The 12,908-nt window shown below is 38.2% G+C and overlaps 1 protein-coding gene across 5 annotated transcripts in view; it reads left to right on the top strand.

Moving 5' to 3' along the window:
• astn1 (astrotactin 1) overlaps positions 1 to 12,908 on the top strand; it is a 391,153-nt gene that overhangs the window by 374,402 nt on the left and 3,843 nt on the right. For all 5 annotated transcript variants that reach the window (XM_067474376.1, XM_067474375.1, XM_067474374.1 and 2 more), the window contains one exon: positions 333 to 516. In XM_067474376.1, the coding sequence (XP_067330477.1) occupies positions 333 to 516 (184 nt within the window). The remainder of the gene's footprint in view (positions 1 to 332; positions 517 to 12,908) is intronic.

The following is a 12,908-nucleotide window of genomic DNA, read 5'->3' as shown; positions in this document are numbered from 1 at the left end:
TGATGTAGCATATTTACTGGAGGGAAAAGTTCTGTAGCCAAAGGATCAAGCACATTAAACCTCAACAGCGTCTCCAAAACAGCAGCAATGTAGCATTTTGTCCAGAGAAAGCAAAGCCACCAAGATTAGATCTTCCTTTCTTTAGTATCAAGTAGCATCAACATGGCAGTTTGGTTAACGTAAGTAGGCTGAGTGTTGATTTCTGTCATCTCTCATTAATGGGTTTTAAAGTTTTGAAAATTTTTATATACTTATAAACCTTATAGACCTAATGCTGCAGGAGGATGGTGTTTCTTAAAGTTGTCGGCCTCTGATTAGATTTGTCTTTCCAGAAATAGCTGATAAGATTTATAACCTGTTCAACGGATACACCAGTGGGAAGGAGCAGCAGACAGCATACAACACTCTGATGGACCTGGGGGCTCCCACGCTGCACCGTGTGCTCTACCACTACAACCAGCGCTATGAGAGCTTTGGAGAATTCACCTGGAGGTGTGAGGATGAGCTAGGACCCAGGTACTATCATCATTAAACTTCAAGGAAAAGTAAATTGACAAAAAGACAAAGGGCCTCTTGCTTTGATAATGTAATAGATAAGGTGAGAAAATGACAGAAAATGACACATTGTCAAATGATTCAAGTTTACTTTGTTTTTTAGAAATGTCAACAGCTTTGATATGTGACCTAAGGTAAATAAAAATGCATTCCTTAAAGCAAATTGATCATCAACTTTAGCTTGATGGCCAATTTATTAGAAGAATCCAAAATTATACAAAGCTCTGTTGGTCTGTCCTGAGTCAGACTTTAACATAAGGCCAAAAGACTGAGCCATTTCAAAGAATTCCTAGACTGTGTTCACTGCAATCAGTCTCTGAAACTGCAGATATGTCTGTCATGAGTTGCCCTCCCACCAACAAAGTGCAATATATTGTATTAAACTTGTGCAATTGACATTGACGTCTTTAAATAATAACAGTGCAGCTTGGCTGCAAGATGGAAGTAAAGTGGCAACTAGACAAGAGTCTGGGTTGGATCACAGTTTGGTGTGAGCACCACTTTCGAGTGCAATTTGAGCAGACAGCCCTCTCACAAGGGAAGCAGTGACCAACAATTTTAAACATCTTGGAAAACCCAGACACTGACTTAGCTGCTAGATTATGAAAAATGTAACGTGGCAGATTTGGACTGGCCTAAACCTGCAGCTATGCTCGATTAGTGACAGCTTTACCCCCCACCGCATGTGTAAAACTCTTCCCATTCTAATAGTGACTTATAGACATCCAGTCCAACTACATGTGGAGCGTTGTTGGAGAATGATTTGAATCACTGTAAGAAAATCCCACAAACAGATTGTCTGTATGTCCGAATTGGATCGTTCCTTCATGCCATTCATCTCCATTGGTCTCTAAAAAAAAAACCACAATTTTTTATCAGGTTATTTGTCATTAGTGTATACCAGTGTTGCCAGATCTTGCAAACAAAATATTTGTACACAATTATCAATTAAACAATTACACAAGTACACAATTAAAATGATCACTTTTGGAGTGAAACTCTTTTATTTAAAGTCACAGAGAACTTGAAAGTGTGTCCTGTAGCTAAAATCAACCTGACTGCAGCCTGCTCCAATTCCTCAGATAGGCCTAGGCCAAAAAAATCAGATCTTTATTTTTATAATAGTTTTTAATTGTAGGTGTTTTGATCGATACATGGTTCGTTCGAATATTTTGGCTTTAGAATGTGAAAACTGCATCTACACAAACTACAAAACAACTGCATGCAATCAATATACATTATAAAGAACAACACTAGGAGCAGCTCTTCAACCATAATAAATACTAAATGCATACTGAGCTCTGAACAGTTATGAAGCACAGGTGACCTACACACTGTACCGTCCTTGAACACACCAACAGGTACAGTAGCTAATGCTACAGCTTTCTTGTATACACAGTCCTACTTTCTTTTAACGTAAAGCCTTTGCAATAAGGCAAGTAAAACTAAAAGGTCTGACTGCAAATAACAAGTTTATCAGAGGCTGTGATTGGCGGCAGTAGCTGTGTCACAAGACAACAGCACAATTTGATTGGATCATTAATGACAGGTCCAAGGTAAGTTTCCAGTAATGCATTCCTGACCCAGTTAGCATATAAATACTGACCAGGCAGGATTCAAATCAGCATTAACCATGACACTCTAATACAAAAGACTCTGAAAGACTTTTTTGTTTAAGTGTTGATCATGCCTCATACACAGACCAAAATTATTGTACAAATAAGACTAATATTGGTCGTCCAGTTAACACTGCTTTAAGCAAATGTGCAAATATTGTAGTCTGTCGAGTCAGTCTGCATAATGTATGTGCACTACTGTAGAAAATCCACTGATTAACACACTGATGTGCACAGTAAAGTGAGGCTGTGCCTAGTATTCATTTCATGATATGCAAGCATTTGGTATCTTATTGCATCATAGGCAGGAGCATAAGATGAAAAGCAAAACACCTGCACCCACTGTTTTTTAATATAATGCTCTACACACCGATAGCAAAGGCACTGATTTTATATCTCTCACTGATTAATGCATTTCTGTATCCTGACCTTCTTCAGTTTGTGTTTGTGTCATTTTATGAATTATGGTCAGTATTGTCAGAACTTCTCATGTCCAGCAGAGATGAGGATGTAATAGATGCAAGTAGAAACAATGGTTCACCGTTTCGGACTGTTCCTCTTAAGATGGACAGAGTAGTTTATTAGCTGAAATGGAATAAGATATTCATTTGTGTGTTATCACCTGAGGAACAAACGTGTCTCTTTAGCTTAGAATGATCTGTTTATATTCCTACATATGTCCCCCTTCACAGATTCTGTCATGTTGCACCGCTAAGTTTCTACAGTCGTCCTGAATGGACAAACTAAACTGTGGTTGTCAAGAGGGAAATTCATGTTTCACGAAGTAGAATATGTTGGCTAGAACACTACAACATGTCAACACTGAGCAGATATGTAAATGCTACTTCCTGTTGTATCAGTATTGATCATATTAGAATAAAGTAAAATACTGATCAATGTTGCATCTCTTTCGGGGCTTTTGGGGGCCTCCACCCTCTCCCTCTCCATCTAAACTCTGGAAGGTTAATGGGGTGGACTGTCCAGTCTCCAACTCTGCAAACAGATTTAAAATCATGTATCCTGCAATTGTTATCCTGCAATCGGACCAAATGTTAATTTGAAATTGTATTTGGATCTTACATTTTGGTCTCTTCCAACCTCTAAAGGGTAATATATGCAGCACGGTTACAGCAAGAAGGGCCTGGGTTCGATTCCCTGAGCGGACAGGCCTCTTCTGATCATCCGGTGGCAATTTATTGTACACCTTGTATATATAATACAAGGTGGAAAACCTTATTTCCCTATTTAGCTGCTAAATGACTTACTATGCACCATATTTAGTCTTTTTCTTAGGGTGTTGTGTGTTTTTAAACCAAAACAGCATCCTGCTATGGCGGAAAATGACACAAAGAAACAGTGGGGTGCTAAAAATTTACTTGTTTGACTTGTACATCATAAACAAAATATCACTTATCTATTAAAAATAGGATGCTTTAAAGAGAGCAGCATGTCTTTCTAAAACAAAAACACTTTTAACAAAAGCAAAACACGGATAAACCTCTCTAGTCCAAGCAGTCCCTTTGCATGTTTTTCAAAGCAATTTGTAATTTGTTCCAAATCTCCTTTTTTCCAGCACAATACAAACATCCAACATTGGCTCACACAGCCAAATCTAAAAGGTTTCAGCCCACTCAAAGCTTGGCATTGTCCGTCGCTTGTTTAGATTCTCCAAGGCAGGCAGATGTTCCGCTCCCAACTTCTGAAGATTCTACACGGTTGTTTGTGTGAATTAGAGGAACAGGATAAATTCATTCAGACTGACTGGGAAGCTGAGTGAGCTTAACCTCCGTGACATCAACGGGGCCATCTAGCAACACACAACCAAAGAGGGCCCCACATTTCCCTCCAAACCACGGATAAGTACCCATAATGTAAAATTGTAACTTAATGTTTTATAAACAGCGCCATGGGTCCCACACAAAATTCACTTATAAATAAAGCAGTCTGTGCTGCATGCTTTCACTTTAGCAGGTGAAAGTGATTAGCCATGGCTCCCTTAATTCTCTCTTGCTCTCTACGTCTGTGGATCCCCCCAACCCCACCCCACCCCTCACCCTAAATGCAAGGTTATTTTTAATAGGGACCACACTGGAGAGCTGCCCTGGCTTTGTTGCTGTAATTGAGGGAGTTGCTTCTAAAGTATTCTATTAAAATACACTTTGACTAAATTGAGAGGCTGTTAATCTAAGAAAGAGGTGATTAATGTTAATGAGGGCGTTTCAGCATTGGAAAGCCAGTAGAGAAGAGAACAACAACAACAGCACACCTTGTTTAGAAAAGTCATCAAGTGAATACTGGACTTTCTTATGTATCTGGTTTGGCGTGAGGAAAGAGCTTCTATACTGACAACGTTGGTGACAGTGGTTAATGTCTGTGGATTTCCAGAAAAAATGGTACATTTTCTGAAATGCCGTTAAATCTAGAATCGGATTTTTCAATTTTCTATTTCACTGTTTTATGCATTTTTTTTTTGACAATAAGTACAAAAAAATTACCACTGACTCCACCTTGTAGTTTGTAAAGGTAACCACATTAAGAGTTTCATACCTACAACACAGAAAGAGTTAGGAAAGAGTCAAACTAAGAAATAGAATAGTTTATTAAAAAACTTTTTTGATAATTCAAAATATAGCAGCTTCATTGGTAATTTTTACGTTTACATTTAGTGATTTAGCAGACGCTTTTATCCAAAGCGACTTACAAGTGCAGCAAAAAAATCTCAAGGAGAAAACGTCAAAGCAAAGTCCTATCAGAAAAGTGTTCACATTTCATGAGATGCAAGTCAAAAAAAAAGCAGAAAGGAAGTTTTTTTGTTTGTTAGATTTAAGTGCATGGGAAGATGCGTGGAGTTCTGTTTTCAGCAGTTTTTGATGATGGTAATGATGGTGATGGTATCCCAAATGGGTTTAAAGGAGCATTCACCAAAGGCTCAGTGTTTGCACCCCGAGAGAGTTGTCAGTCGCTTAAAACTGAATGTTTCTCAACACAAAAATATTGAAATGCCAATGTGACAAAGAGGAAAAAGAGGAAAAAGAGCACTTAGACTGGTATCAATGAAAGGAGCCAAACCACCATATGCATATGTGTGAATGTACCATGGAAGCAGAGGCGTATTTGGAGATTCTGGAGAGATATGCTGCTGTCATGGCGACATCTTTCTCGGAAAGTCAGCAGGACAAGACAAATTCTGCACATGCTAAAAAAGAGGTTTCTACTTCTCTGACACATGCACAGTCTGTGCAGTGGCACCGCTGACCGTCACAAAGCACCAATGTGTGTTTTGTGAACTTTTGAACCTTCAGTCAAGTCCCCCCAAATTTGGAAGGTTGTGTCTCCGGACAACTGTGAAAACAATTAAATGTTTCTAGTTTGTTTTTGGTAGTTTGTGCTGATGTAAACTGATCAGTTTTCGGATGTGGTACATATCTGATAAAAATCCTCTCAGCAGAGTCAAATATTCAGGAACTTTAACACAGGTCATCAGATAATTGCCGTGCAAAATTATGAATTGTTGTCAGTAATGGCTGCCTATAATGTATTTCCAGTGCAGGCCAGAATTTGTTAAATCGAATTAACAGAAGAAATAAAGCTAGGAAGGTGACATAATGGTCATTTCTGAGCGAGCATGGCAAATTTCATTACGTTAAAACTGGACCGAAGATCACTTATCTGTGTTTTATAGTTTCAAATGGATTAAGTTGAACTATACTCACTTTACACAAATTTCTAACCATATTTATTTTTATATAAATGTATTTTTCTTTCATTTGCAAAACCCTTTACTTTACAACAGCCCTTCTTTAAGCCTTTTTTGTTTGTGGCACAGCTATGTTTGCCACTTGAGAGGGAATATTCCTCTCCCACCCAAACAACGCAGATCTGTGGTACCCCCAACAGTAAACACTAGATCAGATACAAGCTTACACCCACCCACCCACCCACCCACCCACCCACACACACACACACACACACACACACACACACACACACACACACACACACACACACACACAGTTTTATCTTACCCTGATCAGCTCCTCTGGTTATGAGGAGAAATCCCCAGTCTCCCTGTCACAAACAATGAGGACTGAATAAACTAGAATTTCATTACCAAGTCAAAATACAGATAACAACAACTCCGCTCAGTCTCTGACGCAGCGTACGCTGGTATCAGCCAAGTAAGCAATATCTGGAAACAAATGAATGAACGAATGTAGTTTTATCTTTCCTGTGGCAGCAGATACTCGGATCTGCCGTTTTTAGTAACATATCGAATCTCACCAACGAGACTGTTTGGCATCTTCCAGAGGACATTTATGTTGCTTTTTTCCTCCAACATAGCGTGAGCTAGTAACTCAAACCATAAAGTCACTAAAAAGGCTGTCTCACCGAGGCTTGACACGTCTCCTCCTGAGGACCAGACTTTGTCATCGCCGGGGGAGTACCCATCGCTTTAGGCACGCCGCTTTGGCTGTTGCCTTAGAAATACTAGATGTTTTGGTTGAAAGCAATCCTCGATCCTGGCCACTTGAGTCCTGACCGTGTCCTTGCTTGGACTCAGTGCCCTTTGATGAACTGAAAAATATTAGATATTTTGTTATATTTTCTTTTTGTTTTTACATGACAGTGTCTCTAATCAGAGGAGTGTTTGCAATAATAACTATTGTTATGGTTGGAATTTCTCATAATCACAATCACAGAAGACTGTTTACTTTGCTCTCTGACTTTTTCTAGTTGAGAGGACAAAAATACACAGTTTTAGTAGAAGTGCCTTTTAGCTGCTTGTCTAGCAGTGATTAATTGGCTTCTGTTATACTGAATAATGAACAGAGACATATAAATATTTACATGCTCTGATATTAATTTCTAGTAAAACTATCTCATTATCAAGATCAGTATACATTGTTATGAGTTTCTTCAGCAATTAAAAGCTCCTCATCTGCACTAGTGACGAGAGATCCAGCATCCTGTTTTGACTGGTTATTGCCAAACTGGGAAACAAAAATTAGAAAAACACTCTCATTGCAGAACTGGGATAGAAATAAAATGAAGTTTAATAGTGGGTTACTACAATATAAACCTGAGGATTAAATAACCACGTGATTGTATGTAGACGACATGCTACTGTCCCTAACACTGCTCTTTCTAAATATATCAAAGTATGGGAAAATGTATATTTATAATTATAGTTAATTCAGTGAATTATTAATAATATTTTCTTTATACAGAACAACTGTCAAAAATGTCAACTCCAAGATCAACCATCCACCACCATGATTTTTTTTTTTTTGCTATACAAGAAGCCAGTACTTTCTGGACTGGATACAATATTGCAAATTACTTTACAGTACAGTGCCAGTCAAAAGTCTGGATAGACCATCCCATTGACCTGAATGAGAAAGCGTGTTCAAACTTTTGGATCCCAATTGTGATTCAGGGAGCAAGTACGGCACCTCCAATGCTCAGTAACCATTTAGTAGTGGTTTAAGCACCGAGAAGGCACCTTTATAGTTTAGGCACCATAATTTAAACACAAAGATTTGTAAGGTGGATTTAAATATCACAGTGCCTAAAGTAACAACCTGTAACAACACCAACAATTGGGAAACAAACTGATGTCTGATACCCACCACCCCAACACCTAGACGACCCTCAAAGATTTTGTTGACTTAAAACTACGTCATAAAACATCACTCTGCAATTTTTGGCTTTTTAATTACGCAAATGATTATTCATCAGTGGGAAACAGTTGACTTACAATGAATTTGTGCAGTTAAGAGAAAGCGATCAAACCAACTTGAAACCCTTGCTGTTGAACCCAAAGCTGTTGAATAAAGTCCACATACAAGTTTAGCACAAGAAGATGAAATGGTCTTGTCGAAAAAAGGATTTAGAAATTGACTTGATGATTATATACTGTATCTATAAAGTAGCTGTACATGTATGTTACATGAAGTGTAAGTCTGCTCACATCATCTACATTCCTCCTCACATGTGCACAGTCAAAACCACACAGAAGTTTGAGGTGAAAGTGTTTTAAAGGAGCACTCACGTTGGATATTGAAGACCATTTTCCACCACTGTACGTGCACCATCAGGATTTATAGTGACAACTGTTGCTTTTTGGAGCCAGTGAAACGTTCCTCCGCTCTCCTGACAAATGAAAGCATAACAAACCACTTTTTTTTCTCTTTATTGAAAGCAAATAAATATCCCAATTTCCTTAAACCACGGAAGTCTGTGGCAAAATATTGGGAACATTCGTAAAGAGGTTTCAGAAAAATGTGAATGACAGTATGGCAGCACACTAGCAGCACTGAGTTGTTGTCTGCAGACAGGCTGCCTGAAGACTGACATCATTAAAATGATTGTCCTTCTACACAGTTTCCAGATCACAGAGTCTGTAGAAGTTCTTATGGTTTTTTCGACATGCATTTGCTAAGGGCATGTTACCCTGCTGAGCACACACACATACACACACACACACACACACACAGATATACACACATTATATATAGAATTAGATAGAATTATGTGACGCTTTATAGATCGCGACTGCTTTTGTGTCTTTACATGTAAAAAAAAAAAAGTAATGCAGCATGAACATTTACCAAGAAATATTGCGATGTGCTACACAGCAGCTGATTTGAAGTCAGGATAAGATAAATGCACAGGCCACAGTGCTGATATTATTGCCAAGTTTAAGTTAAGAACCCCAACAAAATCAAAAATCAAAAAAGACCTGTGGGTTATTGTTTGAACGGGTGGTTGACAAGAGGATATTAGCAAGCCACAGAAACTGGAACACACGCTACCAAAAAAATAAAACCGCTTTTTTGCCCGTTTCTTTTGCTTTCAAAAGACAGAGAGTGATAAAACTTTGTTGATCTCTAGGGGAATTTATAGTTGCAGTAGCTGTTTTGACAAAACGCACAAAAACACACAAAAGGCAGTCAGGTACAGTAGATAGAAATAATGTCGCAGAAAGGCCAAAATACCAGAGATGGACACAACTTACAGGGAAAATAACACGAATACAGCTTGGAATTGAGTAAAGGTTACTATATCTTCCCTGTCTATCTGTGTCACACTGAGACTGGTGTTTTGTCATACTATAGTCCAATGAACAAACAGAAAAGCTGCTTAGTGAGCTGGAGGATTTTCCATGCTGTGTGCTTAGTGAGTATAGTTAGTATCTACCTTAATTGGTCCAGACCCTTACACCTTTAGGATGTTTAAACGATAAAACAACGCTTGAGAGGGAAGGATATTAAATTTAAATTCAACTTGACCCAAGGACTTGAAAAAATACATAAGAAGGCTGAAACCTTGGTGTTTGTCCCTGAAAGACTGAGAGACGGAGGATATGAAAGGGTGGGAGTTCAGCCCTGGCCTCAGTGTTTTAGGTGTAAGACACCCTAAGATTTGACAACAAAGTCAATGTTCTGTAATGGGCAAAACTTCTAGCTACTATTGTGAGAAGCTTCTGGAAGGATATCCAAACCATTTGACCCAGGTCATACAGTTCAAAGGCAATGCTGCCCCATACTAAGGAAGTGTATGTCAACTTCTGAAAAAGGAAGAAATAAAAAAAAAAAAAAAAAAAGAAATCTCTGTCTCATTTAGCGAATCGGAAAAAAAATGTTATAATTCTAACTGACCTAAAACAGGAAAGGTTTAATCGGATTTAATGTCAGAGAGTTAGAAAAAAAGGTTATGTGTCTTTTTAAACGGTGTATGTAAGCATCTGGTTTCAACTGTATGTGCTGTATACACACAGCAGAATCATCTGGTTTGTGTGTTACAAATACTGTCACAAACATGAGTGAAAGTGTGGTACAAATAATTTAATGCTTTAGAAAATTTTTTTTTTTTTAAATGAATCCATAATGGATAAATGAATTCAATAGTTATATGAATCAAAATTATACATTTAGTTTTCTGGCAGTTAGCTGGAGCTGAGCTGTGTTTAATTTGGCTAAATATACGAGATGTTTGCTTCTAAAATGTTATATTTTTGACATTGATTTAAATTGATTCATTTGTGGTGGCAAAGTTTAGATTTTTACTAAATTCATATTTTGAAAGATGAATTTTCCACATTCTGCCCTCTTACAAATGGGAAGTTTAATTAATGAGCTGCAAAACACTTTGGGGTATATTTGTGTGGAGTTTTAGTATTTCATTAGTTTCTCCTATCATGTAACACTGGCTGCTAGTTCCTAAATTATCCCGGCAATTATCGGCGTTGCTTCTTGTAATGCAGTTGCTGCTGATTTTCTCAAATGTACAGTCATTTTTAAAAATGAATTCTCCTACTTCAATTTTAGGTGAAGGCAGAAATCTCAGGCATTTTAAAATGTTTCTCCATGGTTATGAATTAGTGTGTGTCCCTGTCTCCAAGTTTCCAAATGTTAGCCTAAAATGAACCATAGACATCATGTGCATATGCAAACATGTCCACATACAAAAGTGCACAATGTCTTGTAAAGTACTATTCACATTTTCGTCCATTTGAGAGCAAACTATACAATCTCACCCTAAGCTACATTTAGTAGCTTCAGATCACATGATCTTCTACAGCAGATGGGTTTTGCCTGTTGTCACACAAAGTTATCAAATCGTTCTCATCCGACCATAATTATTGAGAGAAGGTGACTTACAATCAAGTAGGTTCTGAGGTTCGAAATAAACACTGAGCTACAAACTGTTTAGGTTTAGCCACAAAATCAATACGGTTGAGTTTAGGCAGCACACAGCAGAGTTGGATTAGGGACACAATCATACTGCATGTTCACTATCATCAGTCATTGTTTCGTCATCAACACCTTTTTTTTTTTCCCGCCATCGTCTACCTTTTCAGTGTCGGCTATGTTTTCACCATTTTCACCTTTTATCAATGTTGTCATCGTTGCCACATCAGCATCGGATCTGTCCCATGGATCTTCCAGGTGAGTGACTACAGTGATTTACTTTTTCATCTGCACACTTTTGCATTTTGAATTTACTTAAACTGGGGCTTGCTGAGGGGGGAACCAAATAACTTGAAGTATATAGCTCAAATTATCATGCATTATAATATTAAATCTAGATAATTAAACTATGTACAGTATAAGTGAAAAAAAAACAGATTTGTAAACAGGCAAATGTTGAAGTGTGGTAATTATTCTGCTTTAACTGGTGCATATTGACTGTGCAGCTTGGGCGCTCTGATGTGTCCACATTTCATAAGTAAATTGTGCTGTGGCTCTGGTGATTTTGGTGCATCCAGCAGACTTGTGGTCTGGCAGAACGGGGACCGCTGTGCTCTCGAAGTGCTGGTTTGGCTGAAGAATGAGCAGAAACTGTGTGTGGAATGAATGAAATCTCATCCCGCTGCCATTTTTTGACGTTAAGCCATTTGACAAGGTTTCACTACTGAGGCCAAGAAAGGTTGCACCGGGCATTATGATTATTTATTGCACTCAGTGTCCCTATGAAATGTATTTATGTGAACTCTGTGCATCATGTTACTAATGGAGATGGTTATTCAGCTGTCCTGGTTTGGCCAAAGGACAATTGCAAGCATTTTAAAGTCTCCCCTCTGCCTCTCTATAGTATTACAACTTTCACTTGCCACAGCCATTCATTTATTCGTTCATTCATTCTTCCGCTGCTTTCACTTTCTTCATTCCAACGTGGACCATCAGCAGCCACTGTGTGCTTTGGGTCAAAGTTGGAATGTGTCAGTAATGGAGTGTCTTACCCGGCGAGCTCCTTCAGACAGGAAGCAGTGGTGGATGGGTAGGTTTTAGGTTCTGTGATGTCATTCTAAAACAACAGCAGAGCCACAGCGTGATTTATGGACTGTAGACAGTGGAGTGTGTCTAGAGACTGATGTGCATCAACATTAAGGTTCCACGTTCCTTCAGCGCCGTTTACAACCTTTACTGGCTTCTTGATTTCTGTGAAATTACCACCTTTCAAAACCTCATTGCGAAGTGGCTTGTCTTTTAGCTTGATCTTCTCCCTCATTATTCAACTGCACAAAGCACCATTTGCAGTGTTTGAGTCATAATTTGGAAACTTTTATTTGACATGAGCACACTTACATAATACCAGCTCGGGTTAAAATAATGGTTCGCAACCCAAATTGTATGTTTCAATTTCCCAAAAGATCCTCTGAACACGATAACCCATAATGACACATGGGCCATGATTTGTAATTATACAATACAGTATAATTCACGGCATTATCAGCTCCACTTTTACAGCTTCAACACTGTTTAAACCTTAAACAAATTTACAATCCAGTAATAGCATATAGATCATTTTTTAATTGACTGCTAATAAGGACTATATCTACCTTTTAATAGACTACTTTAAGTATAATTTGATGCTAATACTCTTTCTACGATGCAGTAACTTAATGATACTTTTATATAGTAGAAGACAGGAAAAAGGGAGCATTCCTGCACAATAATGTTACTGTGTCAATCTGCTGCTTCACCTAATCACAATGTGCCAAGTAGTAATAGCTGTGGGCCATGGGAAGGCAGGGTCCCAACCACATCCATGCTACCCAACGTATTTTGCCATAGCAGTGTTCATTTTCAAAGTATAAATTAATTCCTATCATATAGTTTAGGAAGCTGTGAGAAGCTGAGTTTTGCATTCGGAAAGAAACACCCTGAAACAAAACAATGGCGATGTCCAATTAATTCATAATTAAAGGCCTTTATTAGACAACACATGTGC

This window comes from Channa argus, chromosome 14 (assembly GCF_033026475.1).
Source record: "Channa argus isolate prfri chromosome 14, Channa argus male v1.0, whole genome shotgun sequence".
In the NCBI taxonomy this organism is placed as follows: domain Eukaryota; kingdom Metazoa; phylum Chordata; class Actinopteri; order Anabantiformes; family Channidae; genus Channa; species Channa argus.
Note: the sequence above shows the minus strand (reverse complement) of the source record. Positions and strands in the feature narration are given on the sequence as shown.